Below are 22,836 nucleotides of genomic sequence, written 5' to 3'. Positions count from 1 at the left end.
TGAGAACACCATACCATGGAACCTTTTATTAGAACAGAGACACGTTTCGTACAGGCTGAAAAAAATCGGAAACCTAGGGTAGGTTATGCTTAGCTGTGGACACCAGATATCAAACAAGCCATGGCCACTGTATCACCGGGTAGAGCACAGGGTCCCAGGATGCTGGAGAACACAGGCGCTTCTCCCCCTCTGATGTGGGCATGTGGGCAGAGGCCGGCTGAGCTGGGCTGGTGGCGGATCCCCCAGGTCGGGGTTTTCCAGGTGGGAGTTCCAGCCCCTGATGTGGATCAAGCCCCCAGGGCTGATGTGGTAGATTTTACTGGGTCCTTGGCCAATGACTGCTGGAGGAAACAGCTGGGTATTGGGAGAGAAAAGATACAGCACACAGAGAAGTCCTCACAGCCTAGGCCTGGCAAGAAAGAGCTACCGAGAAGAGCGTGGGTGGGGCGTGCAGTCAGGCAGGCTGGAGCTCAAGGGAGCCTGGGCACGTTAGTTCCCCCTTCCCAGGCCTCAGTTTTCTCATCTGAAAAGTGGAAATATGACCTGTGTCACTGGCTTGTTTGAACAATTGTACAAAACATGGCCTGACACGATACACGGTGGTGAAATCCAGAGCACGGGCAAAGCCATCCTGGTCTCTCCTTTGAATACACTGGATGGCTGGGCTTGGAGAGAAGTTCAAGCTCATACAGAGGGCTTTAACCCAGGCCACAAGGGTTCCCAGGGGGCAGCACCTGGAGGTCTCCCGTGTCTGACTGCAGGACTCAGCTGCTCCCACCTCACCCTGCAGATGAAGTCCATGCCCTGCTTCTTTATTTTCTTCCGGCCCTTCAACCTACAGAAGACACGAGGGACCCTATATCTGACAGTTTGGAACTCACAGCGTCAGAGTTGGAATCCCCTCCCCTCCAGCCTGCCAAGAACACTTAGGCCAAGCCCCATTTTACAGATGATAAGACTGAGGCCTGAGAACCACTCCATTTCACCCAGACAGACACACACAGGCAAGAGAACCACAAAAGAATGCTGTTCCCATCTTTTTGGCTCAGCTCGTTAGAAGATGAGGCATAGCTTTTCTTGGCCACAGAAAAGGAATTACAATTTTTTGTTCTCTCTCTCTTTTTCAAGGAGTTGTGACTATTTAATAGAAGTTAAGTCTGTGCGCAAGCGTTTGGATCCTCAATTAATTTCCATCTAAATGAGGATTTCCTGGAGATAACCAGTGTTTTAGTTCCCTTTGAGCTTAATTTGTATGACTGAAGCCTCCATTTCCACCAATTCCAATTTGCTGGGTGGTTCTAGCACTCATTACCCGGGCGATAACGTCCCCACTGCAGACAGCCGCACCCAGAGCTGAGAGACGGACGGATTCCCAATAGCAATTCGGGAGAAGAGGTGGTCCTTCACCTCTCCGAATACCACTCAATAAATAGGAAATAAATTATTAAATAAGCCACATTCTGATGAGGAATCCCCATCGTGGTATTTACAATGCAAAACAACTACCACCAACAAACAAAACAAAAAAACCCTCAAAAATCCAAAAATAACCCAAAACAACAGCCACAGACAGAGGGGAGACAACAACTCCATCAGTATCACTGGCTCATGGGTGCGGAAGTGAGAAGGAAAAGGTCACAACAAAGCATCGCTTGATGACACTGCATCTACCCTAAGCTCCTCAGCTGGACACTGCTGGCCAGTGGAAGAGGAGGTGTGGTTTGAGGAGCCTTTTTTGGTTTTTTTGTTTTTCCTTCTTTTTAATCAGACAAAATTTTCTGTTCAGCTGGAGAAGAAAACAAAGCAAGACACGTGCACCTGAGACTATTCTGAATATTCGTGGAAAGGGATACAGCAGAAGAAAAGATGGAGGTGGGGCTCGAGAAGAAATAAATGTGCTTTCAAACCTTTGGGAGCACCCCAAATGTTGGCCTCTTCAAGCAAAGCCTTTTGGAAAGGAAGATGGGTCTAAGTAAATGAAGAGATGGGGCTCTCTGAGACTGAGACCCTCGTGTCTTTCAAACATCATAATTTGTGTTTTATTTTTTATCTTTTGCTTCTGAAAGATTGACTTTCCATCAAAGAAGGGAAGACGTGGAGGTAGGAATGCAGTCCAACCTGGATGAACTAGAACGTCCCTGGGTGGGGGATGTGAAGTAGCTTTTCCGAATCAACTGAAGGGAGTTCGCATATTGCTTTTAGGTTTTATTCTCATGATTGAGAACCTCCTAAAAATGTCTGAGGATGTTTTCCTTTTTTCTCTAAGTCTCAGTGAACTCACGCTGTCTTTGAAGAATTGCCCAGCCCTCAGGTCAACGTTTAGGGTTGTACCTCAAAAATTCCTCCACTACTCAAAGGTGGAAACTCTGGCCCAGAGAAAGGAAGCAATTTGCCTCGCTCCACTCATCTAGCGGCCATCCATAGCAGGAAGGGCGAAGGGCTGAATGTTGCTTGACCTCAAACCACATCTCCCTCCCTTTTTCCATACTGCTTTTAAAAATAAGTCCTCACCATGAGCAGGTTTCAGGCAATCTGTCTTATTCCCTGGAAGCAGAAGTGTAATGAAGGTGAATTAGGCAGAGGAGCAGCAGTGCCAGGGATTGGGGGTTCTGGTTAAACAAGGTTTACCAGCGCCCCCCAAACAGTTTTATTTTTGGATGGAAAAAAAGGAAATGTAAAGGAAATTCGAGAAACACACCAAGTGACAGGGAGGGGACAGATTTTTCTCGCAGGAGGCATTTAAGCTCTTGCAAACTTTCCCAGGCTAGGGGTACTCCCTTGCTTGGGTTAGGGCAGAGTAAAGTCACATTGCCAGGGAAACAATCAGGGATGTTGCAAAAGTCTCACCAAACCCAAAGCTAGACCAGGCAAGCTGGCCATGTCAAGGCAGTGAAGAGCGGCTTTGAAAAGGGCAGGAGCCCCTCCAGCCAGCAGCCAGAAGACACTGCTGGCTGCTCAGAGAGGCAGGGCTGGTCAAGACCTCTGGATCCTGGTTCCCAACACAGGTTCCAGAATGACCTTCTTGGTGGGAACCTCCGGCTGCTCCTTTCATCTTGTTTTGTTTCTAAGTTCAGAAATAGTTGTGTGCTCTCTTCTGAGATCACAGAAAAAGGCTTTTGCTTTGGGTTTGTGTGTCTCTCCCAGGATGGCCGATAACCCCGTCACAAGGCAGGCTTGTCCACAGAGCAGCCTTGAGCTCTCAGGGGATGGGGAGAAATTAGCTAAGGGGGAGTCAGAAGCATGTGTTAACTTACATGAAACCAACTAGGTAGGCTCAGAAGAGCAAATGATCTCACCCACTAACTGTGCCCTGGAACGAGGGTGAGGCTAAGACGTGCACATCTGTCTCACGTTGGGTGCCTCCCGAAAGGACGCTCGCAGGTGATTTAGGCTCTGCAGCTTCAGCCTTACATGCTAACTTTAGACTCTGACCCCCATGTCAGCTGTGACTCTGCCATGTCAGGTCAGCACCTTAGCTCCTAAGCCTCTTGACTGTTTCATCTTTCTGGCACCTCAGTTAGGTAGCTGGGGGGCAGGGGGCTGGAGCGCAGGCCTGAACCTCACCGGACGTGGACTTAATCATGAACCTTTGGTCTGCAGTGCTTCCGGGCCACCTCCAGGGTGTTCCAAGCTTAGAGCTCTGTGAGTCTCCCCTTCAGGGAAAAGGCCAACATTCCCATCCACATCCAGCCTCTCAAATCCCATCCATGGAGACATGAGGGAAAAAAAAGAGAGATGCACAAAAATACTGTAGAAGTTCCCCCTCCTCCCCAGACCCACAGACACACAGACACACACACACACCCCTCTCCATATAAATAAATACTTGAATACTGCTAACGACAACTGAGCGAGAATCCCATAAATAAATAAATAAATAAATAAATAACCATAAATAAATAAATAAGATAAACAAGAGGTTTGCTAGGAGCCCCCCGCAAAATGATCCCCTAGAGTTGCTTGAATGAAGGCAGTCTGGACCGGGGGGCCGGCTCTTGGGTCTCTCCTGCTGTCCTGCTAAGGAGGTTCTGTGGCTCCAGAAAGCCTTTGTCTCCATGGAGACTGGAGTCCAGTCTGGACTCCTGGGCGGGGAAGAGGGTTATTTACAGTTGCTGTACATGCCCTCCCAGGGCACCTGCCCCTGGCCCAGGCACCTGCCATCAGGCCTTCTGCGGTGATAGCACTGGCAACCATCAGTCTTGGCGGGCGGGGCCCAGGTCTGGGCCAGAGGGCATCGTGGAAAGGCCAGGTCCTCCACTGCCGCCCTGGCGCCTGGCCCCGCTCTCCCAGTGGAGGAAGGACTTTCCGGTTGGCTGCAGGGCAGTTTCTGGACCCAGGCTGATGTGATGGGAAAGACCGGGAGGGAGGATTTCACTGCTTCCAAGAAAAAGGATTTTTTTTCAAATGTTCCCCCCTCCCGCCCCCGTGCACCCCTCCTTGGGGTGTAAGGGATAAAGAATGTTTGGCTTCTGCTTCCCAAAGCCCCAGCATCCAAAGCTGGGAGCTGTCCCTTTCACCCTCTCCCTCCACGCCCTGTCCTGCTGCTGTTGCCACCACAAACTGGAAACTCACCCGCAAGGCTCCGGAAAGCCAGTCAGCTGGTGAGGGGGATGCCCAAGAGTTTATTTTAAGGATCTTCTCCCTCACGCCCCTGTTCTCAGGGCCTTCCATGGGTGAAGCAGCTGGTGGTATTTGTGTGCTGGAGATCAACTTACCCTCGCTGCCCAGCCCTGGGCGGGGGAAAGTGGGGCGAGGGCAGAAATGAAGGTGGGGCTTTCCCGAGCTGATAAGAAACTCCGGAAACCAGTGCGAGCTGCGGAGCATCCAAGCCCCCTTCCCCCAGACTCGCTGCATTTGGATCTTTTCCCCCAAACCTGAGCTGCTGTGCCCCATCCTGGCAAGATTCCTGAAAGGCAAAGGAGGCGACTTAGGCTGAGGGTGGGGGGGTGCTGGGCTGCACTGGGGAGGATCCAGGGTGTGGCAGTCTGGGCAGTGGGGAGGGGGCAGGCAGGCGCCAACTGGAGGGTAAGGGCAGACTGGCTGGCGCTGGGGACTGGCAGCGGGCCACGGCACTGGTGAACATTCAGCAGACGGTCCCGCGGAATTAAGCTGCTGCCAGCTAACAGGACTGAGGCAAATTTGGGAAGCGGGGCCGCAGACCAGGCTGTCCTGCTGTCCACCGTGTCCGTTCTCAGAGGTCGCCGGGTCCGTGTGAGCCGCCAAGAGGCATTTTGTGTAAACGGTACGGTGGCCTCTCCCTGGCTAGAAACTACTGGGCCCGTCTTCCTGACCACGTGGAGGTACTGCGAGTGGCACACTGCCCCCCTCCTTTTTGCTTCTACACTCACGGCCCGAGAGTCCATCTCCTATCTCCCGACACCTACCCCCAGCTGAAATGTCCATGACCCCTACCCACGTGTCTCCCTTTCTAGGACCCAACAGCCTTCTAGCTTTTGCTCTGGCCTATGTGGGGAGCTGAAAGGCCTGACCCCTCTCCTGGGCCTGAACTGCCCTTGGTCTCTTCTAACATCCACCCCTCACTCCCATCAGGGTCCACACACATGCAGCCATGAGACTGAATGAGAGGAGAATGAGGGCAGGTGTGAGGAAGCACACTGGCCTTCGTGTGCCACCTGCCAGCAGTGGGTGAGCAGAGCTCTCTCTACATTTTCCTGGCCTGACCCAAACTTTTGAGTCATGGACCCATCGCTTCTTACAAACCTTTGAGATTTCTCTGTGCCAACAGAAGGTGGTTCACTCCACATGCTCAGGCCTGAGTTGAGCCCCAGGATGGTGTGGTGGAGGCTCCTAGGAGCTCGACATAGAGGCTGAAGCCCCCATACCCTCTTTTCCTCCCGCCCCCAGGGGAGCAGGAAGGACAGGGCCCAGGAGCCCTCAATGTCTATACCAAGGAGAAGGCAGGGTGGGCAGGGAGTGGGGGAGGCTGGCAGAGTGAAAGGGGCACCACAGGCAGCTGGCTCAAGGGAGGGCCTTTGCTTAGCGCCTTGTGCTGGAGTAGCTGTCTGCTGAGCTGTAGCTCTGGCTCCGGCTCCGGCTCCGAGAGCCCAGGCTGGGGCTGCGGGAGCTGCAGCTGCTGCTAGTGCGGGTCCGGCTGCGGCTGCGGCTGTGGCTGCGGCTGCGGCTGCGGCTGTGGCTGCGGCTGTGGCTCGGGCTCCGTGAAGAGCTTCGGCTGGCTGAGCGGCTGTACCAGGAGGAGGTGCTGCTGAGGCCACTGGATGAAGAGGGGCTGGGCCGGTAGTAGGGGATGGGGCGTTTCCGGGCACTGCAGGGACCAGAGGGAGACGGCATGAGGGCAAGACTCCTCCCAGCCTCAATCCAGGGAGCACAGGCACTGTCCCAAGAGACATTTCCCAGCTCCTCAGGAAAAAAAAATTCCCATAGTCTTCCCTTGCAGTCCTGAGAACATCAAGGAGATGCTTTCAGTCTACTGCTGATATGTTTTGAAAAGTCATAATCTCACTTTTTTTTTTTTTTTAAACACAGCAAGGCTGGGCTCAGGGAGAACCTCCAGCTGGCAACAGTTTTGTTTTGCTATTTTTATTTTTACTAGAACCTTCTATTTATGGCAAAAATAAGAGGCTGATTTTCCACTCACTGTAGTGCATCAAGTTTCCTTTTGAAATAAATGTATGGACCTTTTAAAAGAAAAGCACATCTATTTACAGAAAATTAAGTAAATGGTACACTTAATAATCAGACAAGGCAAAAGTGGGGGATGGAAGTTTGGGAAACACTGAATGGGTTCATCATGATGGACTATTTGGGGTTGAGTATGGAAACCAGAGCGTCTTTTGGAAATGCAACTCTCTTCCTCTCAGCCTTCCTCCAAGTCCATTCCAAGGATACCTTCGAAAGTCAAGGCAGTGGGTGTAGGACTCCCTTCCTGCGTGCCAGGCCAAGGCAGGGTGTTCTGTGGGACACTTGAGAAGGCAATGCCATTACCCTGCCTTACTACCTGGGGCACAAGTTCTTCTTCCTCCCTTCACGTCATCTCCAGGGAGGAGGCGTGGGAGGCCGGGATACTTGTGGGTCTCTGGACTGAGCAGCTGACCCTTGGAGGACCCGGAGGTAGGCCAACCGATTGTCAAGAGCCATTTTTAGGGCAACATTCAGCCATTCTCTCCATTTCAAGGTCCGAGAAATTTGTGTCCATTTAGACCTCAGGCTTCTCTTCTAGGGCCTTTCTCGTCCGAGACTTTATCTGTTACAGGAATCTTTATCCATCTAGTCTGGCCATTCAGTCCATCACAGTGGAACACAGTGGGTTCCAGTGTTCTGCATGTAAGTTTATAAACTGCATTCACATCTCTTTGCCCCTTTTCATTTCATCCTTATGATACTTCTGGGAGTTATTTCCTCCAATAGTTCATGGGTGAGAAAACTTAGATTCTGGGAGATGAAGAGACTTTCCCAGCTCACCTGGAAAGTGGCAGAGCCAACATTCCTCTCCAAAACAGTGCTCCTCCCCTTACCCACTAGGGCTCCCTCCCAGTCCTTTTGGCACCTAAACAATCCTGTTTGCCCTCCCTACACTTGGTTCAGGGTATAATTACCTATGGGTCTATTCAAGCCTTGCATTCGGGCTGTGGGTCTAAGGGCGGAGGTCTGTTGCCACCGCCTGGCTCCGCCCCCACGCAAAGTCCCGGTTCTGTTCCTTGCTTGGGTCCCCATTCCAAGGCCCGACCTCTTTCTACGGCCCAACCCCGCCTCCCTCGCCCCAGCTGCACGCGCATATTCCGGCCACACCCGATTCCTCCGGCTGGGCTCACCCCTTGGCCAGCCACTGCATCCTACCCGACCCCGCCGGCCTAGGCCCCGCCCCCTTCTTGCAAGCCCGCGCGGTGGCTGAGGGTGCTGACTCGCCCGAGGCTTTGAACAGAAACTTCATTTCGGTGGCTGATGGGGGGCAGGGTGTCCCTGAGCTCCCACTATCCTGCAGTCCAGCCCCAAGGAGGCCTGGGGAGAGTCCGAGACCCCAGCGGGTGGGAAGGGAGTAGAAGTGAGGGAGGAGGTGGGTGCCTCCTGGCTTCACCTCGTTATTCTCCGCGCCTCCAGGTGGCTCGGGGAGTCTCTCCGGCGCTTCCGCATGGGCGAGTAGGACCGACGTCTCCGCCGCGCTCGCTCGCGCTCCCGCTGCTGCGAATCCTTCTCGCTGTACTTGGGGTCCCGCTCCCTGAAGGGGTGCGGTGGGGATGTTACTGGGGAGCTGGGGCTGGCCTGGCTTTTCGGTGGGAGGGGGGCACTCACTTCCTCCTTACCTTTGCCCTCCCCCTCGCTGGGGCAGGGATGGGGTCTGCACGGGGCCCCTAGGGAGGTGGGAGGGAAAATGACACGGCTGTGGGGAGAGTCTGCATGGATGGGTGGGTACCCGGGGGCGGGGGAGGGCCTTGCAGCCGGACGTGTGTAGGGGTGTCAGCCTTTGAAGGTGGGCATTGCAGGGTGAGGATATGACTGTTAGGTGGGCCCAGGTGCCGAGTGAGAATCAGAACTGGGGGGTATGGACATAGGGATGAGGAGTAGTATTAGGTGTGCGAAGAGTCTGAGGGCTGGGGTGTGGCCGTTGGAGTGTTTGGGGTGAGTACATGAGAACGCTGGGATGTACTGGGGGCCTGACTGCCACTCCAGACACGGCAAAGGGAACCACTATGATGCTGAGTCATCTCCCATCCGTAGCCCGGCAGGGCTTGACCAGAGAGTAACTCGCGGGGCTTGGGAGACGCCCCAGAGAAGCAAGTCGAGGAGGCGATGCCAGACAGGCGGATCCGAGCAAAGGAGTGGGGACTGTGGGGCGGTGTGGGGGTGGGGGTGGGGCGGGACGGGGCCGGTACCTGCTGGGACTGTAGCGGGAGTAGCTGGGGCTTCGGCGGGACCTAGAGCTTCTGCTAGGCGGGCTCCTCTTGCCAGAATTGGAGGAATAGCTGCGAGAGCGGGAGGAGGACCTGGAAGAGAGGAGACAGCCTCTGAGGGGCCTGCTGAGCTCGGCCGGGCTTGCCCCGTCTGTCCAGCGTTTTATTCAGCTGGTCTCCAGGCCTTTTTATTTCTGGAGGCCAGGCAAAGGGACCAAGCCCTTACCTGAGGATGAAATCCCCTCCCTTTTGGATGGTTAATAATGATATCAACAACTTCCCCTTATTGAGTTCTTCCTCTCCTGGCCACGTGTTAGCTGTGTGACCTTTGGGCAGTTGATTTCACTTCTCTGGGCCACTACTTTCTGATCTGTAAAATGGGGGTAATTGTACTTACCCCATAGAATTGTAAATTAAATTTGTAAATTAGGGTAAATTACTTAGCATCTTGGCATATAGTCAGCACACAGGAAATGTTTATTATTATATGAGTATTATATATTCTACTATGTGCCAGATTTTGAACTAATTTTTTTAATATCTTTATTGGAGTATAATTGCTTTACAATGGTGTGTTAGTTTCTGCTTTACATATATCCCCATATCCCCTCCCTCTTGAGCCTCCCTCCCACCCTCCCTATCCCACCCCTCTAGGTGGTCACAAAGCACTGAGCTGACCTCCCTGTGCTATGCAGCTGCTTCCCACTAGCCATCCACTTTACATTTGGCAGTGTATATATGTCAATGCTACTGTTTCACTTCGTGCCAGCTTCCCCTCCCCGCACTGTGTCCTCAAGTCCGTTCTCTACATCTGCGTCTTTATTCCGGCTCTACCACTAGGTTCATCAGTACCGGTTTTTTCGATTCCATATATGTGCGTTAGCATGCGGTATTTGTTGTTCTCTTTCTGACTTGCTTCACACTGTATGACAGACTCTAGGTCCACCCACTTCATTACAAATAACTCAATTTCGTTCCTTTTTATGGCTGAGTAATATTCCACTGTATATATGTGCCACATCTTTATCCATTCATCTGCCGATGGACATTTAGATTGCTTCCATGTCCTGGCTACTGTAAATAGTGCTGCAATGAACATTGTGGTACATGTATCTTTTTGAATTATGGTTTTCTCAGGGTATATGCCCAGTAGTGGGATTGCTGGGTCATATGGTAGTTCTATTTTTTATTTTTTTTTTGCTGTACGCGGGCCTCTCACTGTTGTGGGCTCTCCCGTTGCAGAGCACAGGCTCCGGACACGCAAGCTCAGTGGCCATGGCTCATGGGCCCAGCTGCTCCGTGGCATGTGGGATCTTCCCAGAGCGGGGCACGAGCCCGCGTCCCCTGCATCGGCAGGTGGACTCTCAACCACTGCGCCACCAGGGAAGCCTGGTAGTTCTATTTTTATTGAACTAATGTTTTGTGTATATTATCTTATTTAATCCTCAGCATTTCCTAGGGTTAGGTACTATTATCAATCCCATTCTATAGATGAGGACACAGAGGCAGAGAGAGATGATGTATTGGGTTGGCCAAAAAGTGCCTTTGCTTTTTAAGTAAAAATAAAAGACACACTTTTCATTTTCACCAGGAACTTTATTGAACAACATATTCACCCTTTTGTTCCACTACCTTCTGCCATTTTTCAGGCGACTTCATAATTCCATCTTCCCCAAACTTTTTATCTTTTTGAGCCAAGAACTGTTACAGATGCCTTTTACAGTCTTCCAGGGAATTGAAATTTTTTCCATTAAGAGAATTTTGTAAAGACTTAAATAAATGGAAACCTGAAGGTGCAATGTCTTGTTCAAAGGTGGCGGATGAATCAGAACTTCCCAGCCAAGCTGTAACAGTTTTTGCTGGTCATCAAAGACACATGCAGTCTTGCCTTATCCTGATGGAAGATTATGCGTTTTCTGTTGACTAATTCTGGATGCTTTTCATTGAGTGCTGCTTTCAGTTGGTCTAATTGGAAGCAGTACTTGTTGGAATTAATTGTTTGGTTTTCCAGAAGGAGCTCATAATAGAGGACTCTCTTCCAATCCCACCACATATACAACATCGCCTTCTTTGGATGAAGAACAGCCTTTGGTGTGGTTGTTCATTTCACTCGCCCCGCGATCTCTTCCGCTCCAGACAACTGAACAGTATCCACTTTTCAGCACCCACCACAATTTGTTTTAAAAACGGAACGTTTTCATTACGTTTAAGTAGAGAATCACATGCGGAAATATGGTCAAGGAGGTTTTTTTCGCTTAACTTACGTGGAACCCAAACATCAAAGCAATTAACGTAACCAAGCTGGAGCAAATGATTTTCAACGCTTGATTTGAATATTTTGAGTATGTCAGCTATCTCCTGCATGGCATAACGTTGATTGTTCTCAATGAATGTCTCGATTTGGTCGCTATCAACTTCACTGGTCTACCCGACCGTGGAGCATCGTCCAGTAAGAAATCTCCAGCACAAAACTTCGCAAACCACTTTTGACACATTCGATCAGTCACAGCACCTTCTCCATACACTGCACAAATCTTTTTTTGCATCAGTTGCATTTTTACCTTTCTTGAAATAATAAAGAATAGTATGCCAAAAATGTTGTTTTTCTTCCATCTCCAATATTAAAATGGCTACACAAAAATTAACCGATTTTGATGTCTTTTTTTGAAATTTTGAAACTTTATTTTTTAAAGTTTATTTTATATATTTAATATAATTATATGTAATACTTTTATTAATTTTAATATATTGTTTTCCTTTTAACATCTTTATTGGAGTATAATTGCTTTACAATGGTGTTAGTTCCTGCTTTATAACAAAGTGAGTCAGCTATACATATACATATATCCCCAAATATCCTCCCTCGTGCACACTGATATGACAGCTGTCACATACACTCTAACAAAATTGTTTTGAATCAAGTTAAAGACAACTAAGTGCTACTAGAGCCATCTTACAGAAAAAACCAAACAAACCTTTTGGCCAACCCAATAATTTGTTCAAGGTCACTCAGCTGGTAAGGGGTTTGAACCCAGGTCTGTTTGGCTACAAAGTGCTCCTGACTTCTGCTAGACTACACTGTTGTGCATCCGAATTACTAACCCCTATGCTATTTCCAGTCTTCTTCCCTCTTGCTAATGCCTCCCACGTTTAGAGAACGACTGCCTTAGTTTCTCCACCACTTTCCTAGGAACATCTACCCTTCTTTCTCAGTCTTTCAAATAATTTTCATCTCACAGTTGCTGATTTGATCTGCTAGTAGTTCCTGCCAGGGTTCAGGGGGATTATGTGGCCATGTCTGTGTTCAGTGGGAAAGAGGGCTGGGATGGATTAGCAATGTCTGCTACAGGCACAGGAATGAGTAGGGGGGACACTCTCTCATGCTCTGTTTTTGCCAGCTTTCCCTCACAGGAATGCTAGCAAAGTTTTCCTATCCTTTTCAGTTTGAAAAGAAGTCTTGCTCTGACTTGCCCTCACCCAGGTGTTCCTTAGCCCCTTCCTACTTTCTTAGGTGATCATAATAACCATCGCCTTGGGACTCTATTCTTACATGTTGCCCAGCGTGATGGAAGGAGTGTGGACAAGGAATAGCTCCTCCAGTCTTAGTGCCCTGGGACAGTGTCCAGCTATGGCCCCTGAAAAATTTGCTTTGCCAACTTGCTCTTTGGCTATATATTGAGAGACATTATAAAAAAGAGTTATGATGAAATAATGCTTTTGGACACTTTGAAAGGACGTCAGGCATTTCTATCCACTGTACCACATGGTGTCCCTTTTCTGTGGAGCCATGTGAATCATTTTTCATACTTAAAAATCAGAAATAACTGCTCTTCCAAGCAACTGGTTCAATTTTTATCTTTTTTGTTAATAATGTAAAGGGACAATTTCCCTTTTTGCTTTGTCTGCCAGGGAGCTCAGAGTTACATTTGCAGCACACCTCCATAGCAACAACCGTCATCCCTCGGTATCTGCGGGGGATTGATTCCAGGAGTCCCTGCAGATACCAGAACCTGCAGATGCTCAAGTCCCTTATATAAAATGGCATAGTATATTGAATACACTGGCCTTTCATAACCAGGGATGTGAAACCCACAGATACAGATGGCCAACCGTACAGAATGGTAGGACATGCCTTTGGGACTTAACCTTCCTCCTGATTTAATTTTATTTCTCTCAATTTTCCTTTTAGCCTGACTTGCTCTTCTACTTATGTTACTCTATCATGTTGAATATTTCTGTTAGCTTCCTTGCCTCCTTATTTTGAATGAACTGGTCTTGAGGTAACCACCTACGTAAGCAACTGTTTTTTGATATGGTTGCAGAAGAGGAATAGTTGGGTTGCCGTTGGAAGTTCTTGTTTGTAGAGGGAAGCTGGACTCCATGAAGCTGTGGGTTGGTTAGATTGGATGGATCTTCCAATTCCTGAGATCGCATGTCTCTGCATTCTGCCATATCGTTATTCCACATGAGAAAATCAAACAATAACCAGGGGTTATTAGAATTGAGTGGTAAAGTGAAAAAAATGGGCACAATTCTTCTCCCTGTATCCATGCCCCTTGCAGTGTGATTTTGCAGCTCCTCCCACTAAGAGGAGCATCCCTTGCATCTATCTGGATTGGTCCTCTGACTTGCAATGGCTAAGAAAACAGCTGAAGAGGTCATGCCTGTTCCAAGCCGAGGCCTTGCACACTACTGCTCTCTCTTGGAACCCTGCCATCACCATGTGAACAAGCCCAGACAAGCCTGCTGGAAGATGTGAGGCCACATGGAGCAGAGATGAATCAGCTGGGGTCATTCAAACCAGCCAGCCCCCAGACAACCCACCAGCTGATGGAAGACACATGCATGAACCCAAGAGAGAACAGAAGAAGAACCGCTCAGCTGAGCCCAGCCCAAACTGCTGATCCACTGAATCAAGAACCAAGGAAAAACTTATTGATAAGGATGCTAGACTGGGGGGATAATTTTTATGCAGCAGAAGATAACTGATACACATGAATGCATCCTCATGCCAATAACAACAATCAAAACTGATATTATATTCCAAGTACTGATCTAGGTGTCTTATAGTCCTCAGAACAATCCTTCAGGGTAAGTATTGTTACGGTTTTCATTTTGCAGGGGAGGAAACTAAGGCTCAGACAGGTTAACTGACAACCAAGGCCACCAGTGAGTAATAGATAGAATGGGCATTCAAACTCAAATCTGTTCCACTTCTGTCGCTTGGTGGTCAAACGACATCTCCAGTTACCTTAAATAGCTGCAGAACCAAGGTCAAAATTGCACTCACCTTTTCCCAGAGGAGGTGGATCGGCTCCTGGTGTACCTGGGGGAGGCCCTGGGGTTTGGAGATCTGGAGGAGTGGGCGCTGGCACAGGACGAGCTGCGGGAGCGCCCTCTCATGGGGGAGCTCCGGGCTGTGGGTGGGACCAAACTGGACTTCTTCACCTCGGTGCACTCCAGACATGGCGACTGGAATCCTCTGCAGAGGGGAGAATGGCTGTTAGCACTGGCCCGCCCGCTGGTCCAGGGCATCTTCAGCTGATACTCACCTCCGTACTTTGCCTCGGCTGTGGTGCTCTCAGAACCCCCCATCCACCTTTCCCCATCTTACTACCTCTGGAAAGACTTCCCAGACCACGGATGTTAGTGGAGCAGAGATAGAGTAGGACACATACCACAGGGTGCATGATGGGTATGATCAAATCACATGGTGGAAGATTTCGTCCCTTTCCAGTCCCTCTGATCATATGAATGAGAAAGCCCAGGTTGGGTACTAGGGGGTTTTACTGTCTCTTTAATGCTTGCAATCTCCCAAAGACAGAGATAGCAGGCCTGAGACTCAGAACCTTGGGCAGGCAACTGTAACTAACCAGAATTAAATACAGTGATTGAATCATATGTATTTTCACAGGTGCAGTCTATTGAGGACAGGTGATACAAATTTTCTATTTAAGATAGTACTACAAGTTTCCTTATATTAAAAAGTGAGTTTATTAAAGTAAATGAGAGTAACAGTAGTATCTGAATACAGAACGACTCAAGAAAGTGACATGTAGTTGGTTTAAGTTGGGAAACTGGCGCAGCCCATTTTGCAGATGGGGGAGTGGAGATCCAAAGAAGGGTGGAGGCTTGTTCAAATTCACCCAAAGCACAGGGTCCTGTCATATCCTCACCTTGCCTAGAACCATGCCGGGTTCCTGTTGGTTCTCAGTAAGGACATGCTCATTGGGATTGGGCCAAGGGTCAAGTTCAAATAACATTCATATAGTTTCATCGTGACCCAGCCCCTGCCCATACGCCAGTCTCAGCTCGGGCACTTCCCTCTCTTGACTCCAGCCATAGTGGACTACTTGTCCCTCCTGGAATATTCCTATTCCCTTCCTTGCCTGCAGGCTTTAGAACATTCCCACTGCCTGGAACCCTCTTCACTTGACAACTCCTACTCATGGTTCAGGCTTTCGATCCCCTTAAGACTGGTTGTGTGACCTCCATTGTGTTATCAGAGCCCCCAGCCTCCAATGCCTCCCCCCACCCCTAGATGGCTCGCTTGGTCTTATAATTGTTGTCTCCCTCCCCCAGACATGGAGCTCCCTGGGGACAGGACTCAGGTCTCTCTGGACACTGTATCCCAGCACCAGGACACAGCCTGAGACAAATGTCCTAGGTCATTGATAAATAGCTGTGGAATAAACGGGCTGAGCCCCTGCACATCCTGGAGCTTCACAGCATCATCTCATTTAGCCCCCAACAACCCTAGGAAGTTGGCACTATTATTATCCCTTATTTACAGAGAAGACCCAGAAGGGTGAGTTGCTTGCTCACGGCCACCCAGAGTCTCAAACCCTGATCTGTCCAGCCCTGAAGCCCATTTCCCTGCTACCTTGCCAGCCCCTGCCTTTACTGTCTGTGGTTCCCCTGATTTAGAGCTGATGTCTCTTCCATTCTGCCTTCTGCTCATAGCTGACATGACATAAATAGCCACGGATTTAAAGATCATTTATACTTCACAGTGAAAGGCTGGGTCTAAGTTACTTAATTTGGCTGTCCACATAGATCAGATTAAGCAGGTAACTGCTAAATGCCGTTCAGGCTTAACTCCAGTTCTGGAGACAGATCTGTGTTTCAATCCCGGTGCCGGCCCTTATTAAGTGAGGTTCTTAACTGCTCTGAGCTTGTTTGCCCATCAGCTAAAAAAGAATTATAACAGAACCTATCCCGTAAAGGTTTTAGAAGGAGTTTAGGAAGATTATCTATGGAAAGCACCTGGCATAGTACCTCAGGGCTCCATAAATAATAGCTGCTGTTATTATTATTATGGTTGTTGTTGTTGTTATTGCTATTCTCAGTATTTCCTGCATAACAGCCCTGAAGTATATGAGTAGATATCTGGGAACATCACTGCCTGTTCTTGGAGACATGGACGTTTGCTCTGACCCAGCCCTGGCTCCCAGCCGAGCTTGGGTGTGAACTGAGGCCAGGGATGCCCTGAGGCAGGCAGGTCCACCCCTCTCCACCCTCTCACCACTGGCAACCACTCATCTTTTCACCGTCTCCATAGCTTTGCCTTTTCCAGAATGTCATATAGTTGGAATCGTAGAATATGCAGCCTTTTCAGATTGGCTTCTTTCTATTAGTAACATGGATTTAAGTTTCCTCCCTGTCTTTTCATTGCTTAGTAACTTGTTTCTTTTTAGTGCTGAATAGTTTTCCATTGTGTGTATGGACCACAGTTTACTCATCTATTCACCGATTGAAGGATATCTTGGTTGCTTCCAAATTTGGGCATGAATAAAGCTGCTATAAAAACATCCATGTGTAGGATTTTGTATGGACATAAATTTTCAGTGCGTTTGGGTAAATACTGTGGCATATTTTAAAATGACAGTGACTTTAAATGTTAGACTTTCTCCTCTGATTATTGGTAAACTGACATCTGTTTTTTCCTGCCCAGCCTCCATTCCTCCTCCTGATAACAGTACCCTGCTTTTCCTTCAGAGAACCAGACATTCCCCAGTTTTAGTGTACATGGGAAGACTCATTAGCCCTGATGGTGGCATATGACAAGTTCTAGCCAAGAATACTGCATCCCCTGGGCAGTGTGATTGGTCTAGTGTGGGCAGATGACCCAAGCTGGGCCAAGCAGAGTCAATGAGCACTTGCCCTGATATTCTGCTGAAATTCTCGGGAAAGAGGCATTTTCCTTCCATTGGCTGGCTAGACCGATAGAATGTTAACTGGATGGCATCTTTGCCAATGCTTTGGGAGGATCTCCTTGAAAATAAAGCCAAGAGAGGGGGAAGCAGAACTGAGAGCTGTAATAGGAAAGACAGATTCCTGATGACGTATTTTTTGAGACCCTGGATCCAGCTATACCTCAAGCTGATCTCCTTGGATAGTTTTTTCAAAAATGATGCCGATCTCCCTCTCTCTCTCTTTCTCTCAAATAGAAGACCTGGAGTCTGTGTGTGTGGTGTAGTGCTAGGGTGAGAGACTGAGATTGTGGAGCTCAGGCAGGACCCCCTCCTGCCGCCCAGGCGCACTGACCTTGACTCTCTGCCCCTGCTGGTGGAGGAGAGATTCTCCAAAGCGGTCCCCTCGTTCTGGGGGGAGGAGGTGGTGAAGGAGTTCCCTGAATCAGAGGTGTTGCCGCTGTTGGGGCCCCGGCTCTTGCTCAGGCCCCCAGTGGGGCTCTCCTTCTCCTGACCCCGAGACCTGGCTGAGCTGATCTGCATGGAGGGTGGCGAGGAGGTGTCATTGCCCGAGTCATACTCCTGGGAGCGTCCTCGGGACGTGGCGAGCAGCCTGGCAGTTCTGGTAAAGAGGGTAGCAGCCCCCGGCCCAGTGATCTGAAAGCAAAAACACCCGTCGGACACTGCTGCGCGCTGGGTCTGCGGGCTGTGTCTAAATAACCAAGAAATGTTTACCATCATGATGCACTGTAACGAAAGGAAAGAGAGAGGAGAGGAAAGGAGAGACGCCAAAAAACAAAAGCACAAATTCCTGAAAGAATACCACAGAAAGGAGATCTTTTTTTTACCCCCTGCTAGGATAACTGGAAGATTTAGGTATCATGCAGAGAAAAAAGCATGCGATCCAGATTAAACAAAAGAAAAAGGAAATTATACAAAATTTAATTTCTAAGGAATTAAACGAAAGCAACAACTTAAGAGAAGGGGGGGGTGTAAACACCCTTAACCTAAAACAATAATAAAAATAAAGAAAAGTGGGGGGAAAGAAAGGAGGCTATGGGCCTGAAAAAATATATCTTGAAACTTAAGAACAAAAAAAGGAGATAAAGCCAAAATTTTAAACGTCAACCAAATCCTCAACAAATTTGACTTTTTTTTTTTTTTAAAGAAAAAGTTGCCCGAATAGAACCCTAAACAAATATCACGTGGGGAAAAGAAATGAAATAAAGATGAGAGGTTTTTTTTAATATAAAGTCAAGGTCACAAAATGATATTTTAGTAGTTTTCAACTAAAGGGGAAAAGAAAGAGGGGACAAAAAATAAAAAATGGAAGTCAAACTGTCTGACGGAAAACAAACAAAAAAAAGCTCTCTACGGATATCTGCGTGTGTCCTTTTCCCCCTGGAGAAGGTAGCTAAGGCGCTCGAGTGGCTTCTAATAAATTCTCTCATGTCTTTGCGGATTATATCCACTTACCAAGCAAGAACTCCTCCTTTAGTAGGTAGGTAAGGTGTAAGAGAAAGGGAAGAGCGGGCAAGGTGAGTCCATCATTAGAGTCGCAAATGACAAGAAAAAACACACACCTTTCTGTACATCCTCACACTTGGCCCTGAACTTTGGGTTTTGGGTTTTCAGTGTTCTTGACAGGTGAAGTATCACTTCTGGTTGGCTTTCTCAGTAACGGGACCTCAAGCCATCAACACTAACCTCATCAGTCCCTTAATGCCCAAGTTGGATCAAGAAACCCTTGCTGACAATGCAGATGGCGGCTAGAGTTCGCATCAATCTAAGGTGTCAAGATGGGGGGCGGGGAACAGGGAAGGTGTGCTTGTGACAAACGGCTTTGGGAGGGGCTGCCTTGGGGTGCCTGGGAATGAGGAGGGGTCCCCAGGATCCTGTGTGGGGCTGATCTAGGACAGATGAAGGAGTAAAGGAGGCGAGGGAGAGATAGCCCTCGGGAAGGCTATGGTGTGTTTAGAAGTACAATGGATGCTTTTCTTTAAACGTTCAGACCAGTCTCACAGCTGGGATGACATAGTGGGTTTGGTTCTGGTCCCCCAACAATACCATGCTTAGATGTGGGCAAGATGGACCTCTGCCCCGGGTCTCCTCCTGCGATAACCATCCCCTTGGGGTGAGAAATCTGTGGGGCTGGGAAGGTACCACCTGTAAACCACTCCCCCTGAAATGACTCTCTGGGGACCTGAAATCCCAGAATTCTCTGTTTAAATGACCCTGAGTCCCCTTCCAGGGTCTCTGCAGGATCACCCATGGATCTGTTCTCCCAGAGGTAGACCATGTTACAAGTGTGCACATTCCTAGGTCCAAGTGTGGCTATTTGAACAGAAGTTGGATGTTCAGGCTTAGGTGTCCGTGTGCTTGGGTGGGAGGTCCATCACGGTGCTGGACGATGCAAGGACACGGGGGGAGAATGGGAGGGGCCAGGGCCTCGGGGCAGTTTCTCCCTACACTGTCATGTTGTGGCCTGGCGCTCCGAGGGGTCCAAGATTCTAAATCCAAATCTGACTTTCCAGATCATTTCGAAGGTATGTTTGCCAAGATAGGAGAACCTATTTCATCTAAGTTTGATGGATTGACTTATAAACATTTGCATGTATAGTGTGTGGCTCTCCTTCTATGCGCTTGTCCCAGGCCCTGCAAATATTAGCGTAGGCCTCACCATCAAAAGCCTGCTTCTCCCAACCAGTTTCTCCCGTGCACCTTGGGCCTAAAGAAGGGGGACTTCTGGGCTTTCTTAAGGAAACACTTCTGCCTTCTCAGCAGTTGGTCATGAGGGTGAGATACAGAGACAACGGAACTGTGAGAATAACAGTGATGACTCCACCAGCTCAGGATATCAGCTCCTGGAGCTGGGGAGGTGGGACTTCCTTTGCGGATTCTCCCAGGAGGCTTTGCACACAGACAAGGTGGTGGTCCAGCTTTACCAGGTTCCACCCAGCGTGGCTGCCACTGTACATGCTTGGCAATCTGGCTAGCTTTGCTCTGGGACAAGGGACCTCAAAATAAGGTTGCCCAAGTGGGGTTTTCTAGTGTGAGACTTCTTTAAAAATTAACGTAAAGGCCCTTTTTCCATTCAGCTCCTTTTTGTCTTGCAGTTTGCAAGTTGGATGCCATATCCTTCCCACCTCTGAGAGTTCAATGGCTACATGTGTATTTCCACCACCTCTGTCAGGACTGACAAAGCATCGTGCCAGGCAATTAGACCCTGGGACCTGGGCTCTCAAGCTGGGGCTTGGTCTGGGGATGGGCTCATGGAATCTTTGCCTCAGAGACAGTGAATGTTTGGTAGCCAGTGTATCACAAGTGACCCAGGTGAGCCCCTCCTGGAAGGAACCAGGCTGGACCATGAATACAATGGTTTCCAGTATCCTACGGCTTTTGCTAACTGGAGGCATCCAGTCTGGGCCTTTCTCTGCCCAGGTACTTGTTTCCACCTTGACTACTAATTTCAAAGGATTTGCCCTGGTGCATCAAGAGTCCCCAGGGGGAAGGATCTCCTGAACATAAGGCCCCTCGGGGCTCGTGGATATAGAAGGGGACTTTGCCTTTTTCACATTCTCAACCCCACATCCTGAGCTCATAGGGACACTTTCAGAGTGTCGCTACCTGACCACGACCACTATCCACGTGCAACTTGTGTGATCAGAACTGAGAACTCTCTAAGGCATCATGCTCTCCCATCATCACGGAAAACAGAGATAAATTTACTACTGAAATGTCCTCATTGGGTTGACCCTGGGGCTTGAAAATACCAACCTCTCCTGCTTGTTTGAAAGTCCCATTTCTTTGGATGAATCTAAATTCTTTGACATGCGTGACAGTGTCGACACTTCACAGCTCAACCCTGTGTCCTGCACAAACCTCGTCTCTTCCATATACCCGCCCCCCGCCCCGGCCCCCACGACCTTAGGCCAATCGATTAGACAGTTTTCTTGGTTCTACCACCACATCTCGCTCTCCCAACCCCAGGCCATTTGCCTATGCCATTTCCTCTGCCTAGAACACTGTTCCCCTCTTCCTCACTTCACATGGCTAAATTTATTCATCTTCCAGTTTACATATCACCTCCTCTTGAAAGCCTTCTCTGAGCTCCAGGCCAGGAAAGCACAAAACTCTCTACTTCATTCATTCTAACATTCACTCTTTCATTCAGCCACTCATTCAGAAATGAGTGGCTTCTGTCTGCTACAGCACGCTTCCCGAGGCCAGGGGGCAGTACTGCTTGTTTTACCTCCTGTCTCCGTCTGGATGGGCTGAAAGTTGAGGTCTTGAGACCAGCTCAGGGCTGGGCATGTGAGCCAGAGAGAATCTCTAGAATAAAGTTTTAGGTCCAGGCCAGTGGCAAAGAGAAGGAATGCCCTCCGCTCTTCCTCCTGGCCCTCATCAGACCTAGGACCCTCAGAGAAAGCACACAGGAGCCCAGTCTACACATGCTCAACAGCATAAGTTCCAGGCTAAGGTGAGAAGTTCCTGACCTGAGGAGCCTTCCAGATGAGACAAGTGGTGTTGGGTCTCCTTACTTCCTTTTCCACCTTCTGCTATCCTGGGAGGTCGGGTTAAGAGATGAAATGGGTCTGGCCTCTTGCACGCAACAGGGCTGCTGGCCCATGTGGTGACTTTGCTCAGGTGCTAGAACGGTGCTCCCCCTGGGTCAGGAACTCGAAAATGGTGCCCCACTCTGGCCAGACAAATTAGAAAAGAGATATACCTTTCTCTGGACTGAAGCAGCCCCACATCGGTTTTCACAGCTGGCTCGACAAATGGAGGGTCGGTGGGGTGTAACTCCAAGGCCAGTCACCCTCGGACAGGGCACAACCAGCGTAACATGACATGCCTAGCAGGTCCTGGAGACGTAAATCTTCTCCCCCTGTTCGGCCTGCTTTAAGGATTACTTTGAGGGTCGCGGGAAGGGGTGGTGGCCCGAAGACTTTCATTCCTGCTTCCTTCAGCTGAACTCTATTTGGTTTTGTCTTTACCAGTCTTGATGGGCTCTATCTCTGTTTCCAGGTGATAGAAACATTTTCATAAGCTCAGTAGGGATGTCTGGATCGTTTAATGGCCTCTTAGCCTCAGATTCCTCCTTCTCCAGAGCTCTCCATTCACCCCACACACGGAGGAAAGACACAACGGAGGGGGGCCAAAGGCAGACTGTGGGGTGTGTGTGTGAGCGTGCGTGTGTGTGCGTGCGTGTGCGAGTGATGCCATGATAATGCAGGGGAGACCTTCATAAAGTCAAGGACTTTATGACAGGCAGACGACAGAGGCCTCTGTGTGCTCGCCTCCCATCTCTAAGTGTCTCCTTCCTCGTCAGATGTTCACTCTCACTCCGCATGGAGGATGCAGACTGCTGCCCACTGGCCGCTGGCGTGACAGGATGGCTCCCCCGCTTTCCTCCCCGTCTCCTCATTTAGATAACAGGCCACTCACAAGTCGTCTTTGACGAGCTCTTCTTCATCCACTGGAAATTTCTCTTCTATGTACATAACTGCTCTCTGCCCCTGTATCCCCAGCTTAGCTGCAAAACGGTCTTCAAGAGGCCCGCTGGGAGGAGTCATCCTAGACCCACTTTTGTCCAGGAACAATGCCCTCATGGTACCCGGGACCCCTGTCTAAGACCTGGGACCCTCATACCAGGGCTCTCTTCTGTGGTCCACTCTGACCCCTTCCTCCATCCCAGACTTGCCCTTCTTTTTATGTCTTCACAAAGGCCTGCTTTTGGGCCTTGGCACAAAAATTCAGCCCCTGTAAGATTTGCT

General features: G+C 49.3%; 1 protein-coding gene across 1 annotated transcript in view; it reads right to left on the bottom strand.

Moving 5' to 3' along the window:
• Positions 1-22,836, bottom strand: part of SRRM4 (serine/arginine repetitive matrix 4) — a 168,471-nt gene continuing 145,635 nt past the window's right edge. The window contains exons 9-13 of the mRNA XM_004276750.4: positions 17,415-17,716; positions 14,158-14,349; positions 8,850-8,960; positions 8,054-8,194; positions 1-6,283 (exon numbers count right to left, since the gene is read on the bottom strand). Coding sequence (XP_004276798.1) covers positions 5,998-6,283; positions 8,054-8,194; positions 8,850-8,960; positions 14,158-14,349; positions 17,415-17,716 — 1,032 coding nt within the window. The 3' untranslated portion in view covers positions 1-5,997. The remainder of the gene's footprint in view (positions 6,284-8,053; positions 8,195-8,849; positions 8,961-14,157; positions 14,350-17,414; positions 17,717-22,836) is intronic.

Source organism: Orcinus orca, chromosome 15 (assembly GCF_937001465.1).
Source record: "Orcinus orca chromosome 15, mOrcOrc1.1, whole genome shotgun sequence".
Classification (NCBI taxonomy): Eukaryota; Metazoa; Chordata; class Mammalia; order Artiodactyla; family Delphinidae; genus Orcinus; species Orcinus orca.
The sequence above is the reverse complement of the archived record's forward strand: the minus strand, read 5'-3'. Positions and strand labels throughout refer to the sequence as shown.